The 26802-nt window shown below is 45.4% G+C and overlaps 1 protein-coding gene across 6 annotated transcripts in view; it reads left to right on the top strand.

The window, feature by feature from the left end:
- LOC133355385 (FERM domain-containing protein 4A-like) overlaps positions 1 to 26802 on the top strand; it is a 308322-nt gene that overhangs the window by 210957 nt on the left and 70563 nt on the right. For all 6 annotated transcript variants that reach the window (XM_061572640.1, XM_061572639.1, XM_061572642.1 and 3 more), the window contains 2 exons: positions 4249 to 4306; positions 4812 to 4898. In XM_061572640.1, coding sequence (XP_061428624.1) covers positions 4249 to 4306; positions 4812 to 4898 — 145 coding nt within the window. The remainder of the gene's footprint in view (positions 1 to 4248; positions 4307 to 4811; positions 4899 to 26802) is intronic.

A 26802-nucleotide genomic window follows, 5' to 3' on the forward strand; every position in this document is an offset into this window, starting at 1 on the left:
CGTTGTGCATGACAATTTATTTTCGTGAAAATTTGTTTCCAAAATTTTACACTTTTTAGGAAAAAATAAATTACATTTAATTACCAATTGCTTAATGGTGGCACGCAATCATCTGACCCATAGGTGGCAGCCATCTCAAGCCAGAGGACGAGAGGACTCTAGCCGCCACGCATTTAAAGGATTTATAGTGAAAAACTTTGTTTTTACGGGTTAATTTTTTAGTCAATCGACTCATCTAGTCAATCGACTCACCTCAACGAGCTGTACACGATGCACTAATCAAAGTTGAATTTTTCGATAACGGATTTTTTTATGCTGATGTTTGGCGTTTCGACATCGGAGTAGCACTGATTGCGGATTGATTGGTACCCCAGTCGCGGAGTTAAGTACACCCCTTAGTGATAATAGTGTCCCAGAAATAAAATATTTTATTTCCTCGGATATTTTGTATTATTTGGTACCCCTGGGTACCGCCATGAGGATCAAATGTGATGTCGTCACTTGCGTTGGGTGGTGGCGGGTTTAACGGAACATTTATAGTTACGCGATCGAACCCAAAAACTTCTTATGGAAAATATTGGTCGCAAAAGCCTACGTGTTAAATTGATTGACCCCTATTTTTTTACCCCCCCCCCCCGTGCATATTAATTTGAGGGGGGGGGTGTTATAAGACATCTGGACCAGCCTGTATATGAATATTTAAACAAGTATAAGATTGATTTAACACGTCGGCTTCCGCTACCAATATTATCCATAATAAAGGTGTTTCGGGTTAGATTGTGTAAATATAAATGTGTCGTTGAACGCGTGACCAAATGTTGTGGGTTTACTCCCTGGCGCACCGGTGTGCTGAATTAGCAACGAATTGACACCTTACGACTTGCCTATGGCGGGTGGTGGCCGGTTTAACGAGAAGAAGACATTACTCATACATTTATTTTATTTTTTATTTCTACCTATGTGACTTTACCGAAAGAACCAAAGTAACAATATTATTTGTTTTGTCATAAGAGACCATCTTTGGGTGTTAGGCCTGTTAAATGTTCGAGCTCTATTCCTCAAAAATGATCTCTGTTCAGGTAATCGAAATTCTTCGCGCATAAAGTTAGTATGCCAGGATTATTTCCACGAGGTTTTGTCAATGTAAATAACTTCAAAAACTAAAAATACACAGGATGCCAATTAAGGAGGAAAATAATTAGATAAAGAACAGAAAATCTAATTAGGGGAGTAACATTGATGACCTCATCACGAAGGGGACATGATGATGACAATCTGAGACAAAAGGTCACTGAGGTTTATTGCTTGCGGGCCAGATTACACAGAGCAGTGCAGAGCGCGGCTCAAAGACTTCTTCTGCAAAGGCGCAAAAAGTCATTCGCCATCCATTTTGGGGGGACTGATGAAAATGAATTGGCGCAAGCGAGCACGCTTTCGGCGGCCGTACAGTCTTCGCAGCTTGCGAAATTCACATTGAAATTCCTTTAAATTCACATTGAAACTCACACTGAAATTCACATTGAAATTCACACTGAAATTCACACTGAAATTCACATTGAAATTCACACTGAAATTCACACTGAAATTCACATTGAAATTCACATTGAAGCTCACACTGAAATTCACACTGGAACATTTAAATTCACATTGAAACTCACACTGAAATTCACATTGAAATTCACATTGAAACACATTTAAATTCACATTGAAACTCACACTGAAATTCACATTGAAATTCACACTGAAATTCACACTGAAATTCACATTGAAATTCACACTGAAATTCACACTGAAATTCACATTGAAATTCACATTGAAGCTCACACTGAAATTCACACTGAAACATTTAAATTCACATTGAAACTCACACTGAAATTCACATGGAAATTCACATTGAAACACATTTAAATTCACATTGAAACTCACACTGAAATTCACATTGAAATTCACACTGAAATTCACACTGAAATTCACACTGAAATTCACATTGAAATTCACATTGAAGCTCACACTGAAATTCACACTGAAACATTTAAATTCACATTGAAACTCACACTGAAATTCACATTGAAATTCACGTTGAAACACATTTAAATTCACATTGAAATTCACGTTGAAACACATTGAAATTCACATTGAAATTCACGTTGAAACACATTGAAATTCACATTGAAACTCACACTGAAATTCACATTGAAACTCATGTAAATTCACATTGAAACTCACACTGAAAATCACATTGAAATTCACATTGAAACACATTAAAATTCACATTGAAACTCATGTAAATTCACATTGAAACTCACACTGAAAATCACATTGAAATTCAAATTGAAACACATTAAAATTCACATTGAAATTCACACTGAAATTCACGTTGAAATTCACATCGAAACACATTTTAATTCACATTGAAACTCATGTAAATTCACATTGAAACTCACACTGAAATTCACATTGAAACACATTTAAATTCACATTGAAACTCACACTGAAAATCACATTGAAATTCACATTGAAACACGTTTTCGCATGCTTGCTTTGGTAATACGTGTCTGCTGGACATCCGTGAAGAAGAGCTTTTTGCTCATCAGATTCCTCCAGTGTGAATACAGATTTTGATTCTGAAATGAAGATTCTGATGCCAAAGAAATTTGCTGCAGTTCTAGCTATCGATACTGCTCCCGATCAAAGCGAGCAGTGAGTCCCATCTATTGATACCGCTCCCGATCAAAGCCAGCCGTGAAAAACTGGAGGACCCCGAGAAAAAATCCACGCAACCACGGGTAGAACATGCAAACTCCAAATATACAGGCGTCAGGGTGGGGATCGAACCCCCGACCTCCTGTATACCAGGCAAGGAAGATAACATCAGGAGCGGTATCGTTAAACCAAGGCCGTAATTATAATATATATTGGGGGGGGGGGCATCTCCCCCAATATTCAAATATGCAAAAAATGTCCCCCCCAATATATTGCTATTAAAAAAAATTGCAATGCTATGTAAATAAAATAAAAAATTTGCTAAACCTTGGCCACAATATTTGGACTCGTCTTCATATAAGTCAATGCATAGATTTATGTTGATATGATTGTGGTTATGGTTATTATTTTATTAATCCCTAATCTCTGCCATTACATACAATGAAACAAGAAAAGGTAAAAAAGTAAAAACAGAGCAATGTAATACAATACACTATTAGACATTATTGTAAAAAATATATTAAAAGTCCATCCCATGTGTTAGTGAATTTTTAAATATTTTAGGCAGGGAATTAGTTTTAAAATGTAGATATTTTTCTGGGTTGGGACCCCCAGACACCCTAGAAGATTTGGTCCCCCCCAATGTTGACTCCATGGCTACAGCCTTGCTTCAAACTGATTTGGACCAGCTGCCAGTCCTTGCACAAGCGATGCCTTCTTGGGCTTACGCTGGTTCGACTTCGTCATAAATGTCACCGTTGCATCTGCGACCGGTCTCCTCGCAGTCGAGAGCTTAGTTCGAGGGGTAGATGGCTCTGGTGTCTATTTATGGTTCACGTCGCCCTGTCTCGATGCGCAAAATTTCCCACTTCGTTTGGTGGTCGACGTTCGGAGTGGACCGTGACTCTCGAAGGAAGAGCGCCGCGTACCCGTGGTCGCACCCCCCCCCCTCGTGATTCGTGGATCGAACAATTCACTGGAGACACGCCAGTGCATGGCAGCAAAGAGCGGGCCGATGCGAACGCTATTCGCAAGAGTTCACGCGTTTGGCACAACGATTCTTCGCCGAGACCGTGCGCGATGAGTGAATGTGGGGAGCGCCGCCTCCGCCACCACCGGTGATGGTGGCGATCAGCAGAGTGGCCGCCCGGTCCTCCTGCGGTCCCTGTTGGAGACCGTGCGCGCGAAACAAACCCCCATCGAGCGAGCCGAACGGAATGTGCCAAACGTGCCCAGTGTTTCTTGGACAACCTCGCGCAACACCAGCCTGTCAACAGATTGGAATGGCCCGTTGTGCCGCATTGTCTCTACTGCCGTGCGCGTGCGTGCGCGTGTGTGTGTAGGGCTGTTCGTGAGGTACTTTGCTCACAGCACTTGCCCCAACAGTCTGTTAAGGCTACACGGGGGATCTTTGTCCGTGTCTTTGTCTGTCCGGCTGTAATTTCAGATCTTGCAAGCACAGCATGTTATACTTAAACAAAAAATGGAAGATTTTTTTTTAATCTTTGCTAATGATATTCTCTGATTTGTATGTGTTGGCTGCAGTTATATGAGCATTATCGAAGCTCTTCCAACCTACGGAATTCACTACTACAATGTAAAAGTGAGTCACTTTGTTATTTCAGTCGTTAAAATGTCATGTGTTTAATCTCATCGGCACACATCCGCAGTGGCGAAATATTATCTCCCTCGCCTGGTATGCAGAAGGTCGTGGTTTCAATCCCGAACCTGACACCTGTATATTCGAAGTTTGCATGTCTCTCCCATTGGTCGCATGGATTTTTCTCCGGGTCCTCTGGTTTTTCCCTCCAAATTTGAAATCGACATCACACGTTTAGAGTATTTGGATGCTATAAATGTCCACGTTAAGCTACCATTTGTGGCCAGGTCGCTTCTGAAGAAGAGCGATATAGTTTGGTGGGCCTTACCTGGTGTGGTGTGTAAACATTACCACTGGGGAGACAATGGGTGTGGTGTTGGCCACCCATGCACCTTGTCTAACGTGCTGGCTTTAATAGGTGCTCGCTAACAGCACTTGCCCCAATAGTCGTTTAAAGCTATACGGGGCGATCTTTGTATTTATCTTTGTGCATGAATCTGCTGTGTAGGACAAGCAGGGAATCCCATGGTGGCTTGGTCTGAGCTGGAAAGGCATCTTTCAATACGACTACCAAGACAGAGTTCAGCCAAGAAAGGTACTATCCACCCATTCATTCTTTGTTTCAAATCAGAAAGGGGTGTGTGTGTGTGTTACATTAGTGTAGGGGATAGCGCGCTGCGCTATGAACCCGGCGACACGGGTTAGATTCCCGCTCACGGCCAACACCAGTGACGATTATCTGAACCGGTCCCAGGCCTCCCCTAGGTCGACTCAGCCTCAAATGAGTACCTGGTGCTGTGTGTAAACATTGCCACTGGGGAGACAAAGGCGGTCGGGCGTGGTGCTGGCCACCCACCCCTCGTGTACCGTTGCGGCCTTCATAGGTGCTCGCTAACAGCACTTGCCCCTACAGTCTGTTAAGGCTATATGGGGGATCTTTATCTTTGTTACATTACATGTTGAGAATGTAACATTTGAAAAGTGACCAGTCTGAATGACCTGAGGGTGCAGCCCTGCATTCATTACTTATTTGACCCACTTTTGATGGGACGACGGGCTGAGCTGATATCCGCCCGGGGGGACGTGAACTTTGTGACCTTGCGATGGCGAGGGCGGTTGCTCTAACCCAGAGGTCGGCAACCTGCGGGCCACGGGGCCGCGTGCGGTGGCTCTTTTAAGGAGCGCTTCGTGAAATTTATTTATTGAGGACCACCATTTGGTATTCACGTTGCATTGCAGCTTTTGAAATGTTAAGGTTTTTTTTACCGAATACGAAAAAAGTGGCTCTTCTTATCGTGGTTGTCTACTCTCTGCTCTAACCACACAGCGCGAGCCGGCTGCTTTGGAAGGGGTTCATTTAATTGAGGGTTTATTTGATTCAGGCAAGGGGGGGAGAAGCACAATTGCCCATGCTGGGAATGTGTGAAGAAGAAGTCCCCACCATCTGAATTTCTGATGTGGAGCGACCCATGGTGGCTTGGAGATGTTAACTACCTCGCCTGGTATACAGGAGGTCGTGGGTTCGATCCCAACTCTGAGGCCTGCTGCTGTATATTTGGAGTTTGCGTGTCTCTCTCATCATCATCATCGTCACGGTGGCTAGATGATGTTAACTACCTCGCCTGGTATACAGGAGGTCGTGGGTTCGATCCCAACTCTGAGGCCTGCTGCTGTATATTTGGAGTTTGCGTGTCTCTCCCTCATCATCATCATCACGGTGGCTAGGAGATGTTAACTACCTCGCCTGGTATACAGGAGGTCATGGGTTCGATCCCGACGCTGACGCCTGCTGCTGCTGTATATTTGGAGTTTGTGTGTCTCTCATCATCATCACGGTGGCTTGGAGATGTTAACTACCTCGCCTGGTATACAGGAGGTCGTGGGTTAGATCTCGACCCTGATGCCTGCTGTACATTTGGGAGTTTCTGCGTGTCTCTCACTCCCCCCGTGGTCGCGTGGATTTTTCGACGGGTCCTCCAGTTTTTCCCTCCACATTTAGAATCAACAACATACCTTTCGAGTGTTTGGCTTCTATGTATTGCCACTTGATGATAAGCCCACTTCGTTGAGGTATCATTTGTGATAGCCAGTTCACTTCTGAAAAGGAGCTTCATAGCTCAGTGGGCCTCTCCTGGCAAAATAAAAAATAGTTCAACAGTTTTATCTTGCTAGACAAGTCTAGTGCCATTCACTCTCTTTTTTTTACGATCAGTGGAAATAAGAAGATGCTCGGTGTAGTCGGCACTTTGCTTCGTTCATCATTTCGTAATTTTATTTTTTATAAATAATAACTTTGCTTTATGTAAACCCCCACCTCTCGCTCACTCTCTCGCTCACTCTCTCGCTCACTCTCTCTCTCATTCACTCTCTTATTCCCGAACTAAATGTGTCCGTTGTTCATGCCGCTTCTCCAATGGTCACGTGCAAAGCGCCGACAGCGTGTTGTCCGACCTGTAATCTTTTCCACCACGAGTTGAGTTTTTTTCGCCATCGCAATTGCGATTTAGCAAGAGCCTCTGAACGAGCAATCACGGCGCATTCACCGGTAAGAATGGAGGTGGGTGGAGTAATGGCTGAGACGAGACTAAATATAGCCAACTTACCCCCCCCCCCCCTCGATTATACACAACTGTACCCCAAGACATAATCATCCTAACGAGGCCGCTGCACATTGTCTTGAAGTGGGTCGGTCAAGTGCTGTGTTTTCGTTTGGCTGCGGTAGCACCACGTGTGCCAGTGTTGGTGACAAATTGCCTCGCGTCAGAGATGAGTGCGTTCGCCGCAGGCGACGCCAATTAGGAACTGTTTCATGACCAGCCGCACGTTGATTAACCACGCGTGGCTACGTACGGTGCGAAAGAAGTTCAGCAACATGCGTACGTCAAGAGTTGTTCGACGGCGCACGTCTCCCACCGGCATTCCTGAGCTTGTGGTGGAAATTCCACGTTCTTGTGGCAGGGGGTCGATCTCTTAACAACGGTCGTCACCGAAGTGATTAAATTGCCTTGGAGGGCAGTTAAAAATGACGTGATTACCCCTTTCCCGTTCTGAGACGTCTGCAAGTTGCAGGGTGGGTGAACCTCGGGACGTGCGAGCGGTTCAGCGTTGATTTTATTTAGAGAGGCGTAGTAGCGCTGTTGTTTTTAGGGACATTGTTACTCACCGCTGAGAACCGTAGCAACACAACCACCGCACGCTACGATGGCTGGCGCCAAAACTGTGGCACCACACGACCTCCCACGTGGCCTTGTGGGCGCCTCAGTGCATCTTCAGGTCGGAAGACGTCAAGTTGTTTTATTATGACGTACGTGTACGTCATCGGAACGCGAAAGGGTTAATGATCTATAATTTGACATTGATACAAACACACTTTTGAAAACCGCTGTAAAACAAACCACGCGTGTCCTTGACTAGATTCGAAAGGTTTGCTAGAGGCGTGAAGTCATATTGTTTACATCACACGATTGAAACAATTCACCGCTCCCCCCACCGAGCGATTGAATTAATCGTGATGATGCAATCGCACCCGCGTTGGCCACAGAGGTCACTGGAACGCTTACATATAAATAAGAGACAAAGTTCCCCCGGGTAGCCTTTGACAGACTGCTGAGGCAAGTGCTGTTGGCGAGCAGCACCTGTGAAGGCCGACACGGAACACGAGGTGGTGAGTGGCCAGCACCACGCCCGGCCGCCTTTTTCTCTCTCGTGGCGATGTTTACACACCGCACCAGGTACTCATTTGAGGCTGAGTCGACCTAGGGGAGGGCCAGGACCGGTTGAAATATTCGTCACTGGTGGTGACCGCGAGCTGAAACAGTGTACATGGTGGTGGTGGGAGTGATGGTGATGATGATGCGGGGAGCGGTAGTGTAGCGTTTAGCGCGCAGTACTGCAAGCCCCGCCACCCCAGTTCAATTCCCGCTCATGGCCAACATCCGTGACGAATATCTGAACCGGTCCCGGAGCTCTCCTAGGTTGACTCGGCCTCAAATGAGTGCGATGTGCAAGCAACGCCACTGGGGGAGATAAAGGTGGCCGGGCATGGTGATGTCCACACCACTGTTGTCGTGTGTTGTTCCGGCCTTCATAGGTGCTACTCGCTAACAGCACTTGCCCCAACAGTCTGTTAAGGCTATACGGGGAGGGGGAGGTCTTGTGTATTTTGGTGGCGGTGTGCAAAAACGTGTGAATAGCGCTTAGGGTTTGTACCAGACGTCCTTAAGGAGGGCACTTGAATATCGCTTCCGTATCCTTAAGATAAAGTGTCTTCGGGTAAGGACACGCACACGTCTGCGATGGCAGTTCACGTGGGGCGCGCGCGCGCGTGACGTTGGCGTCAAATTTCGAGTGAGAAAATGAAGCCCCGAGAGATGAGATGTATTTTATTTATTATTGAACCAAAACTGTCGACTCTGCGGATACTGGGTATGCTGCAGTGCTGCATTTGTCGAACGAGTACGATGTCGTCCATACTGGATGTCCTGGCCAAAATTCCACTTGAGATCATTATGGGGAGAAAAAATCTCTGCTCTGGCCAAACTCGGCCTAGACGGCTAATCCTCAAGAATAAGTGGGCTCCTATATCTGAAAGCATAAACATCGATTATAAGAGGGGGCGCAAGCCACATTGGTAGGGTGGTAGCATTGCTCTCTCAGAGAGGGGTAAAATATCAAAGTGCCCTAGCTCTTAGCAGGCTGCGCGTTTAATGCAGGCTAATGTCACGTTGACTTTCATCTCGTTCAAAGTCAAGCCCCAGTGATTTCCTGCTTCAAATAAGCATTGACGCAGCGTTCGTCTATTTCTTGTCTGCAGCGCTGAGCCGGGCGGTGGGAATTCCATTGTAATGTGGCAGGGGCAAGTCTGTCCACGGGAACAACTTCCCTTCAAAAGTGGTACTTATTTTAGCAACTCCAGAGGAATGATGGGCTGAGTCAATGCCCAAGCAGGATTTGAACTGGAAACCTTGCGATTGCGAGCCGCTCGCTGCCCCCTGCCGAGTCATCATTTGAGACCAAATTCCAAATCGATCAGAATATTTATTTGTATTTGAGGAGGAATCCGATGAGCTATGAAGCTCTTTTTCGCAGATGTCCCATAGGGGCGGCTCAGAACGTTACATCAACAAACGGTTTCAAAAACGCAATGGGAGTGCATAGTATAAGAAACGTAAGCAAATCACATGGAAAAAATATGTTTATCTTACAAGGTATGACCCACTGAGTTGTTAGCTTATTTTTTTAGAAGCGAACTGGCCACAAATGACAGCTCAACGAAGTGGCTTATCACGTGGAAATGTATAGCAGCCAAACAATCTAAACGCATGTTTCTAATTCTTAGGTTTTTTCGGTAGAGTCACGTAGGTAAAAAAATTAAATAAAAATTAAAATAATTTTACTTTCATTAATTTTAATTTTTTACCTACGTGACTTTACCGAGAAAACCTAAGAATATGAATCCTTGCAGTCACAAAAGCTTCAAATCTAGCATGTTTCTAAGTGCGCGCGCCTCCAGTTAGCTGGGTAATATGTGAACAAGCCTATCACCTGCCAGTTAAAACGTGCTACATCTTGTTGTTGTGCTGAATATGCCATTTGAGAGATTGCTTTGGACAAAAACCCTCGGTGAACTCTGCAAGAGTAGGTCACAATATCAGGTGACTTCCCCCCCCCCCCCCCCCTTTCAATTTGCCGCAAATTGTAATGGAGTCGTAATATTCCACCGGGAGAAAGGACGCTCGCCCTGAAGGATCAGCCTCGGGCTGGGACCGAGGTGTCCAGCCTAATTATTCTTTATCGGAAGCGACAGGGCACGCTCAAACGTAATGTGCTCGTGTGTGACAAAAGATAATTAAAACGCCACGGCATGGTTCCCCCTACAGCCTCACCATTTCTGTCTCGCCTCACCCCAGAGCATTATTAATCATATGAACACATTCCTATAGCTTTGGGTACTCCACACAAACTGTTGGCGCACTGCGGTGGTGAAATGTTAACTTCCTCACCTGGTATGCAAGAGATCGTGGGTTCGACCCTGACGCTGACGCCTGTATATTTGGAGTTTCCATGTCCTCCGGGTCCTCCGTTTTTTTCCCTCCACATTTAGAATCAACACGCCTTCAGAGTATTTGACTGCTATTCATTTCCACACGTTGAGCGACTTCGTTGAGCTATCATTTGTGAGGGCCAATTCGCTTCTAACACAGAGCTGTATGGCTCAGTAACTTGTAAAATAAAGTAAAAATTTTAGTTTTAGAATCTTGTTCGCACTCGGTCAGAAAGTCCTCCCCATGAGTTTTGAGGCAAATGTGCAATGGCCTGTAAATATGATAAATATCGGTGCCGCTAACCTGGTTTGGTGTGCTTGATAGCTTTAAGCTTCACATCCCCTGAATGTGTTACTTTGCGATTTGCATCTGCGCCGTGTTGTGATGAATGGAAGAAGCATTTGCCACGCACGCTCGTGTAATATTTCTCAGGCTTCTGCCATGCGAGTCGTGTCATTTTATTTTCGTTGGCGCACATTCCACGACGCCGTTGCGGCCACCAAGCCAATCCATCATCCGTGCCGAGTTGTACATATTTCAGGAGCACTCTGTATTCATTTGTCTTTTGGACCCCCACAGGGTATTTCCACTGCCTCTTCATAATACCTTGATGCTAAGGCAGTCCCTCATTTGGATATAAAACCCGGTGACGTCTAATTAAACCGTCTGGATGGATGGGTGGACGATTTATCGCATCAAGCAAATTATTTGGTGACTGGAAAGCCACCGTTGGCAGTGCTGCACACAAGCACAATGAACGAGATAGCCCAACGAAGTGGCTTATCATGTGGATATTCATAGCAAGCAAAATACTCTAGACGCGTGATTTGGAGGGAACAAAACGGAGGATCCGGAGAAGAATCCACGCTACCACGGGGAGAACATTCAAACTCCAAATTGACAGGCGTCAGGATCGGTCTCGATCGATCCTACAACCTCCTGTATACCAGGCGAGGGAGTTAACATCTCGCCACCGCAACACAATGTGTGCCCAGCAAACTCATGAACGCGAACTGCTTAGTCCTTCTGTGTCATTAGCCAGGGCATTAATGATTCATCTCCCCCTCCACAAACCTTTACAATGGCTGTCCGAACACAGCTTACATTACATGGCTTGAGAAATACCGTGGCTCTCCCGTGTAGGATTTTGCGGTTGCGCCGCATAGGGCTTCTGACATATTTTCCAGTTGTTGCCACGATGTTGCTTGGGCGCGATCTCCGACGATCTGCTCTGCGTGCCCCGGGACCTTCAGTTTGTGCGAAGCCGACGTTTGAATTCGAGCCGCAGCCACCGTTCATCGGGAGCTGGAGCTCCCCGTGAAAGCGGCACGTGAGAACAACGCGAGTTCAAATCCCAAGCAAGGTTGGCTTTTAGCTATTCATTTCCCACGGCTGAATTAACAAAACATAAGTGCGTGATGGAATCCTGTAGGGTCCATAATGTGTACAGAAACAGAGGTGGACAACTACAAGCCTCTTGGCCCATGCAAAGTCTGCATTGCGATTCGTTTCTGTCCTTTATTGAAAAAATCCAGGGGATCCATTACCTCACTTTGTAATGAAGACCGGAGACCCATATTTATATTGTCAGCCTGTACTGCATTTCATAACACTGGCCGCCGTGCACTGCGGTTCACGCACGCGCCACCCAGCACGTGCGAAGGTTGTTGGGTGATGCACACGCGGAGGGTTGTGAAACTCTCAAACCCGCTGGGCTATAACGATTGGACAGGATATGACAGTACAGCAAGTAGGGGGCTTTGTCGAACCCACCTGTGTGCATGTTCGAGTGTTGTTATCCCCTCCCCCCCCAACTCCATATGTACAGGCACAGTTTCCCTAACACAGGACCCCGGCTTTTATTGTCATGTCCATATTTGCTGCCTCGGTGAGAAATCTTCTTCTTGTCATATGGCGTCTGCTGTAAATGCAGAGCAACGACGACAATTTCACATCCATGTGGTCAAGCCAGACGACCGCGTCAGAAATAACAATGGTCTATGTGGCCTCTGTGCATAGTGAGCGTGCCTCCATGTCTACAGCAGCTCGGTCCTCTCGTACGTCACGTGACCAGTGTGTGACCACCCCCACCGTGGATCCCTCCCACTCATCTTTACCTCTCTCTCTCTCCCATCGAAATGATCTCAAGCCTCTCGTAGACCACGTGACTTGTGTGTGTGTGTGGCCATCCCCACTCTGGGTCCCTCCCACTCTCACTGCCGCCCCTCCCTTTGAAAACAGACGCCACTCCGTGCAGCAGCAACAGCATCAAGGCACTTATGTAGTAATAATAATTTAAATTTCGATTTAAAGCTTTCGTGACTGCAGGAATTCATCTTCTTGGTTCTTTCGGTAAAGTCACGTAGAAGGGAAATAGAAAAATATTTTTTAAAAAAAACGTCGTGAGAATTATTTTATTTTATTATGTTTTATTTTTTATTATTTTATTATTTCCCTTCTACGTGACTTTACCGAAAGAACCAAGAAGAAGAAGAATTTACATTTATAAGGCGCAATCCATCCAGGGTTCTCAGTGCGCCAACGCATGAAGTTAGGATATATAAATGCTACAAAGTCCAGAGTCCAGTGGTCATACTTGGGAAGTGTAGGCCAGGCAAAACAGGCGAGTGTTTAGAGAAGACCTAAAGAAGGCGAGTGACCTCGCCTGTCTAACAACCTTATGTAGCCTTTCCCTCCCCATCCCCATCATCTCTCCTGACCATTTTCCACTCCTTTTCCCCTTCATTTCCCATCCTTTCTCTACATCCCATTCTCACGTCCATCTTATGTTTCCATGCAGGAGAAGCCTTTACCCCTCCTTCCCTTCCCGTGCCGCGTGCCACGGGCACAAAGTTTATTCATGCACAGCTGAAGAAACACCATAATATTAATTTGAACCCCCCCCCCCCGCCCACCTCCTACGCATTTTCCATATGCTAAATTCCTCTTGATATGCAAATTATTTTGTCAAGGCGCTCTTCTTCCCACCTCCCCCCTCCAAACCAGCTTAAATATACGCTCCAAGCTTGGTGGTGTTTCATTCTTCACCTGAGGACGGCTGCTTGCGTTGTGGCCGAAACGTCGTGAGAATTATTTTATTTTATTATGTTTTATTTTTATTATTTTATTACTTCCCTTCTACGTGACTTTACCGAAAGAACCAAGAAGATGAATCCCTGCAGTCACGAAAGCTTTAAATCGAAATTTTGACGCCATGAAGCTTGAAGCGAGCGCCGTTCGGCTACGTACGGTGTGAAAGAAGTTCAGCATGCATACACATACAAGCGAGGCCTTGTGTCCTGTACCACCAGGTCAAGCTTCCCAATGCAGAGGGGAGGGCAAGGGCTGTTTGAACTCTGCTTTGCTGAAGGGGATGAGGTTCTTTTCGGCTCAAGGTTTTAAAGGAGGTTTTACATTCCTTGCTGGTATCGGTTATCGCCCCTCACCGAGACAGGCACCGGAGGATTTTTTTTTCGTTTCCCACAATTGTGCTTCCTCTTCCGTAACCTCACTTTTGAGAAACCCATTTGTTCAGAGATCAATTTGTTAAGCAGACTGAATGCTGTGCATGCAGTACATAGGCTTGCCAATGTCCTTATCTCCGCCTAACAATAGAAATACCTTTAATGTCGGGTCAGCCTATGGACTTTCCAGAACAATATTCTCCAGCTATCCCGATGGTGTGGTTTTCGAGCTGGTGCCACGGTGTTGTTTGACACGACCATGAAAACTGTTTGACAAGACCATGAAACAAGGGAGCAATCTTATCCGGTGGTGTTTATTTAAACAGGGAAGCTCTCTCTCTTTCTCCCCGCTTGTTTCAACAATTTGTGTTCAATCAACAGCGTTGGGCTCCTTAAACACGATGCGGCTCGGGGCCGTCCATAAATGACGTCACGCACCTAGTGGGGGGGGGGGGGGCAGACATTTGTGACGATGTATGACGAAGGGGGGTATTTGAGAAATGTGACGTCACATCAAAATGCGCAACTTTAAATAAATATCGAATTGTTATAACAACACTAATTGTTATAACAACACTCCTACAACATCAGAGTGCAGCGCCACATTAAATACGCACTACAATGACAATAGTTTAAAGCGATTTGAAGCATGTTTTATTTTCAAAATGGAAATATGGTTTGGGGGGGGGGCAGAGCTTTGTGACGTCATATTTGAGGGGGGGGTCTGACTTTTTCTGACGCCGTGTCACGAAGGGGGGAGGTCAAAAATCGTCAAAAATCGCGTGACGTCATTTATGGCCGGCCCCCTAGGCTTCTGTTTGTGAGCATCAAGAGACCTCCCGCTGCACCTGCTCACGACCGAAAGGCAATCGTGGAACAAAGACAAATGGAGCGTTATGGGCAATTAAATAAACAGTGTGTGCCTTCTTCCTGGTTCTTTCGGTAAAGTCACGTAGAAGGGAAGTAATAAAATAATAGAAATAAAACATAATAAAATAAAATAATTCTCACGACGTTTCGGCCACAACGCAAGCAGCCGTCCTCAGGTGTTTTATTATTATTATTTTATTGCTTCCCTTCTACGTGACTTTACCGAAAGAACCAAGAAGATGGATCCCTGCAGTCACGAAAGTGTGTGCCTTGCGTGTGGTGGGGCATGGAATGGATTCGTATGCATTTATTTCGTCACCATTAATGCTACACGACCACACATAACGCGTGCTTTACGTCTTAAACTGGTGGATGTGTGGTGTGTAGTTTGTGTGATGAAGTCAAAATGATTTTTTAAAATACATTAGCTGCAGTAGGCTGCCAGGGTTTGTTTACAAAGTGGACCCGACTTTGTTTTGGGAAACTATGTTTGTTTCGTCTGGCTGCGTCATTAGTGTCAATCTCTCTTAAGCCACGCGGCACGCAAATCGTCGAGAAAAATATAAATGATAGGTGATTCCTTTCATAGCACGTGACGTGCCATAAAGAAGGCCCACTGCCCCAAACGTCGCGTGTTCTGTCCTGTTTGGGTTCGATCCCGATCCTTACACCTGCTCTACATTTGGAGTTTGTGTGTCTCTCTCTCCCCGTGGTCACGTGGTATTTGGCTGCTACAATGTTCCCACGTGATGAGCCACTTTGTTGAGCGGTCACTTGTGGCCAGGTCACTTCTAAAAAAGAGCATCATAGCTCAGTGGGCCTTAGGGGCCGTCCATAAATGACATCACGCGATTTTGGACGATTTTTGACCCCCTCCCCCCCTCTCGTCACGCGGCGTCACAAAAAGTCAGACCCCCCCCTCAAATATGACGTCACAAAGCTCTGCCCCCCCCAAAAAAAAAAACATGCTTCAAATCGCTTTAAACTATTGTCATTGTAGTGCGTATTTAATGGACGGCCCCTTATCTGGTAAAATCAAATAAAAATTCTAGATTTGAAGCTTTCGTGACTGCAAGGATTCATGCTATTAGGTTTTTTCGGTAAAGTCACGTAGGTAAAAATAACAAATAAAATAAATAATAAATGTTATAGAAATAAAATAATCAATGACGACGTTTCGGAGGCAACACAAGTCTCCGTCATCAGGTGGGACCGTCACAGCTAGATTTACTGTATCATACAGTAATCACGATATAGTAAATCTAGCTGTGACGGCCCCACCTGATGACGGAGACTTGTGTTGCCTCCGAAACGTCGTCATTGATTATTTTATTTCTATTATTATTTTTATTTGTATTTTTTATTTTATTTTTTATTGTTTACCTACATGACTTTACCGAAAAAAACCTAAGAGTATCAAATAAAAAAATTACTTTTGAGACCACACTGTTATTGACAAATGTGTTGGAGTTTCTTGTCACCGTCGTCATAGTCGTAATCTGTACCATGGCACGGCTGCAGTCCGCGGTTCAGAATCGCGCGTCGGAGAGAGGGAGAGCGCGTGCGCCGCGGCACGCCGGAGAGTCAAATTGGGACGACGACGAAATTCAAGAAAATGTTTGCGTCAGCCACCGGACACGCTGCTTCCTGCCACCGCCTCGCGTGCGCCGGGCTGCCCCATCGATCGCCGCTTGGCCACGGAGGGATCGGAAGCACTCGCCGCGACTCTTGAAACGTATACAAGGGGCGGTCGAAAAGTTTTTCGAGAGTGAGAAATGAGAAACGGAAAGCACTTTGCCGTTTCTCTTTCAATGATAACCAGAGGAGGCAGGGCGGTGAAAATTCTGGGAAATTAGAATGGGATTCTCTCGAGAGGAAGCGCTCACTGCCGCACAATGCTCGTCAAGAGTTATCTGGACACCAAATCTTCGTGCAATAGTTCGAGGTGATGTCAAGAGTACCTTGGTATGGTAGGGGTTGCTGTTAATGGAGTTCAAAAAATTCTACAGCACAACGTAGATTATAATCAACCTCCACCTACAGCCAATTTGTCGATTCGCCACTAGATGATGGCCCTCACCGTATTAACCCTTTCCCGTTTCAAGACGATTGCAAGTTGCAGGGTGGGTGTCCCGTTCACCGCAGAATCTCGGAACGTGCAAGTGGCTCGGCATTAATTTTATTTAGGGAGGCGTAGTAGCGCCATTGTTTTTAAAGACATTGTCCTGACCACAGAGAATTCTAGCGACACCACCGCACTCTTGACAGCCGACGCCAAACTGTGCCACGCGCCCTCCCGCATGGCCTTGTGAGAGCCTCTGTACCGATAAAGTTGTTTTATTTTATTCATAATCAACGTTTTTGGGTTTAGATCGCGTTATTTATAAATGTGTCGTAACCCTCCACCACCCGACACGGCCAATCAGTAATAAAGTGTCACGTTGACAAAAGACAAATAGTTCACTGCTTTAGCCCACCGGTGTGTTGAAGCGTGGAACCACAACAACATTTACAATTTGAGTACTCAAATTGTAAATGTTGTACTCAAATTGTAAATGTTGTGGTTTCACGCTTCAACACACCGGTGGGCTAAAGCAGTGAACTATTTTGTCTTTTGTCAACGTGACACTTTTTTACTGATTGGCCGTGTCGGGTGGTGGAGGGTTACGACACATTTATAAATAACGCGATCTAAACCCAAAAACGTTGATTATGAATAATATTGGTCGCGAAAGCCTACGTGTTAAACTGTTTTATTTTAGTTTTCCTTCCGTTTCTGTTCTGATGACGTACATGTACGGGGAAGGGTTAATGACCCCAGTTCTTCACCACATTGGGGTCAGGACGAGTACAACGATGCATGTTGCTCTACTTTGCTACCTACTGCCCTGAAAAACCTGCCTTCCTATGCCTCTTTTTTGCCTGATAATTGCCCATCCAAGCAATGTCCAGGCTCAGTCCTGTTTATCGTCGGAGGGCTGACGAGTGTGGGTGTCTTTCAGGCAGAGGTCGCAAACAGGTTTTGATTCCTTACCCGTACCCGTAACCCGGCCGCACCAGGGTCGCAAACGGGTACCCGTACCTGGCCGGGTACGGGTAGCCGGGTATCGGGTAGGGTACGGGTATCGGGTACCCGGTTGTGACCTCTGCTTTCAGGTGATTTGGTCATAGGGATATTTGCGATAAATATTTTGTATTAATGTAATGGACAAAATTTGCTTTCCAACTACGTGTTTAACCCAGGCAGGTGGCACTGCTGGTGAGAGCGATTGGCTCGCAGTGAGAAGGTTGCGAGTTCACATCCTGGTCAGAGCTCAGTCAGCCCATCGACCCCCCCCCCCCTCGCCCCTAGGGTGAATAAAATAGATACATCTTCTTGGTTCTTTCGGTAAAGTCACGTAGAAGGGAAATAATAAAATAATACAAATAAAACATAATAAAATACAATTCTCACGACCAAAGTTTTTTCAGGAAACCATCCTATCTGCTATAAAAAAAAAACTTTTAACATGCATTGAACGTATCGTATCGTGCTAACCTTAAAAATGAAATCACTAAAGCTACGTATCATTACACGCATTGAACGTATCGTAACGTATCATATTGTACTGTACCCAGCAAGATTCTGTCCGTCGCCTGCACACTTGAACGATGTTAGGTTGCTGATGGCAATTTTGTCGTATCGCCATCGTAAGATCGAAATATCGTTAGTCGGACCATCGTAACTCGGGGGACTACCTGTATAATAGGTGATCTTTCGGGAAATGGTCCTTTCATCACAGTACCGTACTGCTTGATCACCTTTATAGTGGAGAGCCTTCCACCAGCAGTGACATAAGCCAGACATTTCATGGATTTTCCTACCAAACCAAATTTATTGATTGTCATGTTTTTTTACATATATAAATATTTTATTTTTTTAAATCCGCAGCCTGATCTTACGTAAGATTACAGTAGTCTACTTCGCCGTAAGTGAGCAGCTGTCAGACCATCCGGATAAGACGCCGACACTTCAACACAACCTCTCATTGACCTATTTGGCTTGTAACCCGTGCAGCGACGAAAACACGCGTCATTATATAACGTACGGCACACGTGAAGGATAAAGAGAGAGAAAAGGTTTTAGATGTACATTTTGTCGCGACTATAATTCTCGCATGCTTGTTGTACGTGTGTGCGCGTGCGAAATATGAGGTTGTTGGACATGTGTGTGTAGGAGCAATCAGGCTGTTTTGAGAACAAGATGCAAACGATGTTTGTCCGGCTTTACGATGTGGCTTTTAAAGGGCCATATTTGTGGCTTGCCTACCACAGTGTAGGTATGTTGAACTTCTTTCATTACCGCACGTAGCCGACCTTGATAATCGGCGGTGCGGGGGATGGACAACACACTAAACACAAAAGGCAGTTGTAAATAAATTCGTTTTCAATGTAGTATAGTGATGCAGTGTATAGTGTAGTGTATAGTGTGGTTAATAATAATTCAAATTTATAATGCGCATTCCATGCTAGGATCCCAATGCGAAATCCATGAAAAGCAGTAACCAAACACCTAAAATCAGGGCAACCGACCAAACTAAAGAGGGAAGCCTCAGTTTAAAGAGATGGGGTTTCAAAGCAGACTGAAATACATCTTACTAACTCTGATTGCTTGATTTCAAGTGGCAAAGCGTTCCATAGCTTGTGTGGCACGCTCACAAAAGCCCGACCGCCAGAAGAGTGCAACCTTGACCTGTGCCGAGTAGTTGAAGATCAGCAGATCTTAAGGATCTTGGTGCAATATATCGATGTATTCATTCCTGCAAGTAATGTAGTGTGTATGTTGAGCTTATACTGATAGGAACCTCCTGGTTACACCAGCCCTCAGGGGATTATTGTGTCCGTCCGTCGTGCAGGGAGGGGCTGGGTGGGGAGGGGAGGGGTTGGGTGGGGAGGGGCTGGGTGGGGAGGGTGAGGCTGGGTGGGGGGTGGGAGGGGTGGGGCTGGGTGGGGAGGGGCTGGTCACCCCTTGGTGCCCTTATAAAACTCAACGTTTAACCTACTCACGCCGGCTTGTGCCCGCCCTCACAGCCGGCAAATTTCCGGAATACACCACGCCGCCGTTGACCCTGGCCATTGACCGAGCAACCCAACGTTCCTACCAGCTCCTTCCGCAGGAGAAATGTGTTATTTGCACTATACGTAGCCAATCGTGCTTCATCGGAGGTGCGGTGGAAGGACAACAAACTAAATACACGCAAAAAACAGTTCTAAAGAAATTCGTTTTTCAATCTAGATAATTTAAAAGTCCACAGCTCCAGTGATTAGTCGGTTAGTGAACCTGGCCCCTGCCTCCGGAATGTGAAATTCCCACCATTAAATGTCGATTTAAAGCTTTCGTGACTGCAGGGATTCATGTATATTGGTTCTTTCGGTAAAGTCACGTAGAAGGGAAATAATAAAATTATAACAATAAAACATAATAAAATAATTATCACGCCGTTTCGGCCACAATGCAAGCAGCCGTCCTCAGGTGAAGACCAGGTCTGTCGGATATAATAGCCGCGCTGCGCTCGTTATGAGCGGTCATAGCTGCCGAATCTCGTCCTAAACCTTTCATTGTAATCGACCAGACGCACCCGCGTGTAGATTCCTTAGGCTCACGAATGCGAGGAGGGGAACGGTGGGCGTGTGTGGCTTGCTTGTCAGCGCAGTGGAATGTTTTTTTGGCTCGCCTAATGGACACGGCAAACGCACCCACGAGGATTGCGTTGTATCTCGGGTGGGGCGGCCTCTCGGTGTTGTGTGTGGGCGTTGCCGCACGCGGTTGAATGAATCACTTGGGAACAACTTATAGTTTGGGAACAACGGCTGCATCGAACACGCGCACAAAAATTGAGCGGCGTGGCGTTATTTTAGCCTCCGCCCCCGCCCCCGTCTATAGATACTATTACTTTTATTGTTTGCGGTCATCAGCTCTTGCGAGAGAGGGCGTATGTGTCATCGAGAGGACAGACGGTCTCTCTCGGCTTCGTACGCCAACATTTCGCGAGTGATTCTAGATTTGAAGCTTTCATGACTGCAAGTATTCATATTCTTGGGTTTTTTCGGTAAAGTCACGTAGGTAAAAAATGTTAATTTAAATTAATAAAAGTAAAATAAAAAATAAATTTAAATAAAAATTAAATAAAAATCACGACGTTTCGGAGGCAACACAAGCTTCCGTCTTCAGGTTGAACCGTCACAGCACGCTTGCTGTATAAAGTAATTAAGTATTAATTTTTATTTTTTGCCTACGTGACTTTACCGGAAAAAAACCCAAGAATATGAATATTCGCGAGTGACTTCATGCGTTCCTGCTAGACGTGTGTGGGAAAATAACTTCATAGCTCATCGGATTCCGCGAGTCTAAATAAAGATTTTGATTCCGACCCAGATCCCCCCACACGTTTTTTTAATTATAATAGGTCTCAATTCCCCCTTAATTGTGGCAGTTTATATTTAGGTCGTCTGCCTCAGCAGCAGACCATGCTTTCCCACCTGATGATGATTGCTTGTGTTGCAATCCAAACGTCGTGATTTATTTTATTTTATACCTACGTGACTTTACCGAAAGAACGAGAGAGTACGCCAGTGTGGATTTGTTGCAATTTATAAAAGCACCATGAGATTCATCTGCTTGGTTCTTTCGGTAAAGTCACGTAGAAGAGAAGTAATAAAATAATAAAAATAAAACATAATAAAATCATTCTCACGACGTTCCGGTCACAATGCAAGCAGCCGTCCTCAGGTGAAGACCAGGTCTGTTGGGGAGACAGTCTGAATGAAACACCACCACGCTTGGAGCGTATATATACACCATGCGATTGTTTTTTTTGCCAATCTGTAGAACGTAAGAAAGTTTGCTTCAGGGCGCCACGGTGGTGAGATGTTAACTCCCTCGCCTGGTATACAGGAGGTCGTGGGATCGATCGAGATTGATCCTGACGCCTGTCAATTTGGAGTTTGCATGTTCTCCCAGTGGTCGCGTGGATTTTTCTCCGGGTCTTCCGGTTTTTCCCTCCACTTTTAGTGCCACGCCTGTAGAGATTTTGGCCGCTACAAATGTCCACGCGATAAGCCACTTCGTTGAGCTATCATTTGTGGCCAGGTTGCTTCTGAAAAAGAGCAATATAACTCAGTGGAACTTACCTGGTAAGATACAAATAGTAAAAACATCAATAATAAATAGTTTTATTCTTTGTTTTTTTCGGTAGAGGCGTAGTTTCTCTGTGTGCCTATGTTTGTTCTCTCTCTATGTATCTCTGTGATATCTGTCTGCTTATATGTCTGTCTATATGTTTCTGGTTCTGTGTTTAATCTCTCTCTCAAATTTAGCATTCTCAGGAAGAACGTAATCAACCAGGTAGGGTGTTGACTGTTATGTTATCCGACTCTCTGTTGTATTACATTCCATTTCTAAGTATACTAGATTTGTGTTTCTATTCAATTTATACCTGATGATGATTGCTTGTGTTGCAATCGAAACGTCAAAAAAAACCGTGACTTTACCGAAAGAACCAAAGAATAATTCCTGCAGTCACGAAAGCTCCAAATTAATAAATAGTTTGTTTTAACTTTTTACAATTGGATGGTTCTACAAAGATAAAACGCTGCTCTATATTAACTCACCCCGTCATCAATCTGCAACGTTATTGAGTAATATCATGGACGGAGCTAAATGAAAGGAAGACCACGATCGCTGACAACGTACACTGGAACAAATCAGTAATACTTCCCATACCTGCGATTTCGAACGTTAGAATCGCGTTTGACTCCCTCCTGCGCCTCGCAGACTTTAATAGGCGCTCGCTAACCACTCCTCCCAACCCACCACGGACTTGTGTCAGATGTACGGGGAGAATCTGAATAGATGCTCGCTAACCACTTCACCCAACCCACGCACGGACCTGTGTCAGATGTACAGGGGTGTAACTGCCCCGTTTCTGTTCGCCTAATTTTGCGTGTTTGTCGACTGCTTTGGAAGAGCCGCAGCGTATTCGTGCTCCCCTCTCCAATGCAGCAGATGAAGCAAAAGTGGATTTGCAGGCTGCATGAAGCAGGCTTGTGGTTTTTTTATTACATATAGAGTGGTTCTCGGATTGCATTCATTCATGTTGGCAGTGATGCCTTTGTGCTAAATCTAGCGTGCAGGAGTGGGAGGTGCGTGCAAGCTCTGTGCAAGCACGTACGTGCACGTGTAGGTATGCGTTGGGGAGCGGTGGTGTCATGGTTGTTGGCACACTTCGCCCCGCCAACCCCGTGTATCTAAACTATGACTTCAGAAATGTTTGTCCACTACACAAGGGCACTGCGGAGTTTTGCGAGATTCTAAGACGCTTTTTTTTGTAAAAGGAACCGTCCGTTGCACTTCTGTGCTATTAGGTTTAAAGTTACCTTTTTTTAAAAAAAATGTCGCCGCTACAACCTCCAGAATGGGATTCCTTGAACTCGACACTGCTGTCCCACATTTTTTTGAGCTTGAACGTGCAACTGTAAGCTGTGTTAATTATTAATCTCCATCAGACAGTGGCGCGTGGCCTTCCTGGGAGGTAGTTCCAGCTGCAACTCTAGTCAAGTGTACGAAGTCAAAATACGAGCTCTCTGTCTTGTGTGCAGGGCTACGCACTCGGTTCAAATGCCGTCTTTCGGGAACTGTTTCTCTACGCGTTTAGATTATGCAGTGCACCTTGCGTTTAAAACCTCAACACGTTTGTCAATAACACTGTGCCCTTAAAAAACACATTCCTGCGGAGGGAGCTGGTAGGAACGTTGGGTTGCTCGGTCAATGGCCAGGGTCAACGGCGGCGTGGTGTATTCCGCAAATATGGCCGGCTGTGAGGGCGGGCACAAGCCGGCGTGAGTAGGTTAAACGTTGAGTTTTATAAGGGCACCACGGGGTGACCAGCCCCTCCCCGCCCAGCCCCACCCTCCCCACCCAGCCCCTCCCCACCCTCCCCTCCCCACCCAGCCCCTCTCTGCACGACGGACGGACACAATAATCCCCTGTCGGCTGGTGTAACCAGGAGGTTCCTACCAGTAAAATATATTATCATAGCGCCACAGTGGCGAGATGTTGACGACCTCGCCTGGTATATATAGGAGGTGATGGGTTCGATCCCGACCCTGATGCCTGCGTCGTTGAATTTTTCATGTTCTCCCCGTGGTTGCGTGGATTTTTCTCCGGGTCCTCTGGTTTGTCGTTCCACATTTAAAAACATGCTTTTCGAGTATTTTGCTGCTATGAATTCCACATGATACGCCACTTCGTGGAGCTATCATTTGTGGCCAGGTCGCTTCTTTAAAAAGAGCGAAATAGCTCAGTGGGCCTTACCCGATAAAATAACATTTTAAAAATTGTTTAGTTTATATGCTAGACGATGTTTCGAGCAATGACTCTTCTTCACAGAGGTCAGAGACATAATGCGACTTTCCTTTCTGCCCGTCTATATGTGTCGTGAAAAAAGGCCCATTTCCCTTCAGAGAAAACTCAACTATTTTTTTTACCAGGTAAGGTCCACTGAGCTATTCAACTCTTTTTCAGAAGCTACTTGGCTATCACGAATCATAGGCTCAACGAAGTGGCTCATCACGTGGAATTTTTTCAGCAGCCGAATACTATAAACGCATGTTTCTAAATGTGGAGGGGAAAACCAGAGGAGGAACCCGTTTAAAGATTCACGGCTGCAGTGTTATTGTTGACCAATGTGTTGAGTTTTATTTCATTTTTAAATCCTTTATATTAAGTTCACTTGCTTGCTTGCGCGCTTACGACCGTGCAAATATTTCGGTCGTTTTTTAACCCACTTCCCATGATCTAATCGAGCTGACATTTTGCACACAGACTCGTTGTGCGTGACAATTTATTTTCGTGAAAAAAAATTTCCAAAATTTTCCACTTTTTAGGAAAACATTTTTTTCCATATTTAATTAAAAATACCAATGTGATAAAAATGAAACTCTTACTCAAGAAAAACAGAAATGAATAATAAAATAAAACCGATGCCACGCATATAAAGGATTTATAGTGAAAAACTTTGTTTTTACGGGTTAATTTTTTGTTACTTGTGCTTGTGCACCACTGCCAACGCAACAGCAGCGACGGAAGCGTCGCCGAAGAATTCGTGTCTCAAATCTGCGGGTTCGAGAAATCCCCCGATGGAGAGACGTGAAAATGTTGACTTGTCAGCAGGACGATGGACTTTCTGGGTGATTCAGGCCAACATCACAATGGCCGGTCAGCTCGAGTGCTATTAATATTGCGCCCCTGGGTTTTTCCATTTTTTTTCTCTCTCTCTCTGTCAAAATGGTGAGGGTCGTGTTCGTGATGGTGGTGACGATGCATGGGGGGGGGGTGTAGAGTTCCAACTAAGAAGTTTCCTGTTTTGTGTTCTTTGTCACGTCACGCGAGGGGTTCGGGTGGGGGAAACAGTCGGTGATGGGGGTAGAAACTGGTTCAACACGGCAGCGAGGCGCATAATCTGCGGGCAGCAATGTAAACACTCAACGACATGACACCCGCGTGTTGTAGTGGTACCGACAAAGTTACCCACACCAGCCCGTCGTCTCGCTCTCTTAACAGATGTTCCATTCATTGACCCGCGGTGACTTCTTAGCCGAGTCTACTGCGTACAATGCGGTATTTTACTAAGGCTCTGCTTAATGGCGATACAAAATCGATACGTGGATGATGACATGTGTGTATGTCTCTTCGCTTGAATATAAAAGTGGTTTTGCTCTAACACAATTCATTAGCCAACTACACGGCCTTATTCTGGGGAGTGGCACAATTTAAGCGGTCTAATACTGCACAAGCAAATTCTGCACTGGTTTCGACACTCAACGTTTCATCAGCAGAGTCTGGCGAACTTGAATCCATGCTGGTTAACTGTCAGATGCTATCGGCACAAAGACTCTATCTCTCTCGAAGATAGGGGTCTTAATTCAACACGAAGCTTATCTAATACTTATAATTAAATCAGCTGCTAGGAAAGTTGTTGACTTCCACTGTAGCACGGCAAACAGCTGTGTTTTCTATTGGTTAATGTGTGTGTACTGTAGTGTGTAGTGTGTGTGTACTGTGTGTGTAATGTGTACTGCGTGTGTAGTGTGTGTACTGCGTGTATACTGCGTGTGTATTGTGTGTGTAGTGTGTACTGTGTGTGTAGTGTGTACTGTGTGTGTACTGCGTGTATACTGCGTGTGTAGTGTGTACTGTGTGTGTACTGCGTGTGTATTGTGTGTGTAGTGTGTGCTGTGTGTGTAGTGTGTACTGCGTGTATACTGCGTGTGTAGTGTGTACTGTGTGTGTACTGCGTGTGTATTGTGTGTGTAGTGTGTACTGTGTGTACTGTGTGTGTACTGCGTGTATACTGCGTGTGTATTGTGTGTGTAGTGTGTACTGTGTGTGTAGTGTGTACTGTGTGTGTAGTGTGTACTGTGTGTGTAGTGTGTACTGTGTGTGTAGTGTGTACTGTGTGTGTACTGTGTGTGTATTGTGTGTGTAGTGTGTACTGTGTGTGTAGTGTGTACTGTGTGTGTACTGCGTGTGTAGTGTGTACTGTGTGTGTACTGCGTGTATACTGCGTGTGTATTGTGTGTGTAGTGTGTACTGTGTGTGTAGTGTGTACTGCGTGTGTATTGTGTGTGTAGTGTGTACTGTGTGTACTGTGTGTGTACTGCGTGTATACTGCGTGTGTATTGTGTGTGTAGTGTGTACTGTGTGTGTACTGTGTGTGTACTGCGTGTGTATTGTGTGTGTAGTGTGTACTGTGTGTACTGTGTGTGCTACTCAGCAAGCAGCTGTCTCCTCGCGTGGTTTCACTTCGTGCATTCCTTTTTTGGAACGCATCTACTACAAAGTACCACATCTAAAGCGAGGGAAACCTCTACTTTAAAATGTGCTGTATTTGGCTGCTACACATTTCCACGTGATAAGCCACTTCGTTGAGCTATAATTTGTGGCCAGGTCGCTTCTGAAAATGAGCTACATAGCTCAGTGGACCCTTACGTGATAAAATAAAAGAAGTTTCAGTTTGTAAGTATTGTTTTAACTCACGCAATACCTGATTACTGACAAGCGCACTCAGTGGTGTTGGCTCTT

This window comes from Lethenteron reissneri, chromosome 51 (assembly GCF_015708825.2).
Source record: "Lethenteron reissneri isolate LAM-NWPU_2019-01 chromosome 51, ASM1570882v1, whole genome shotgun sequence".
NCBI classification, from domain to species: domain Eukaryota; kingdom Metazoa; phylum Chordata; class Hyperoartia; order Petromyzontiformes; family Petromyzontidae; genus Lethenteron; species Lethenteron reissneri.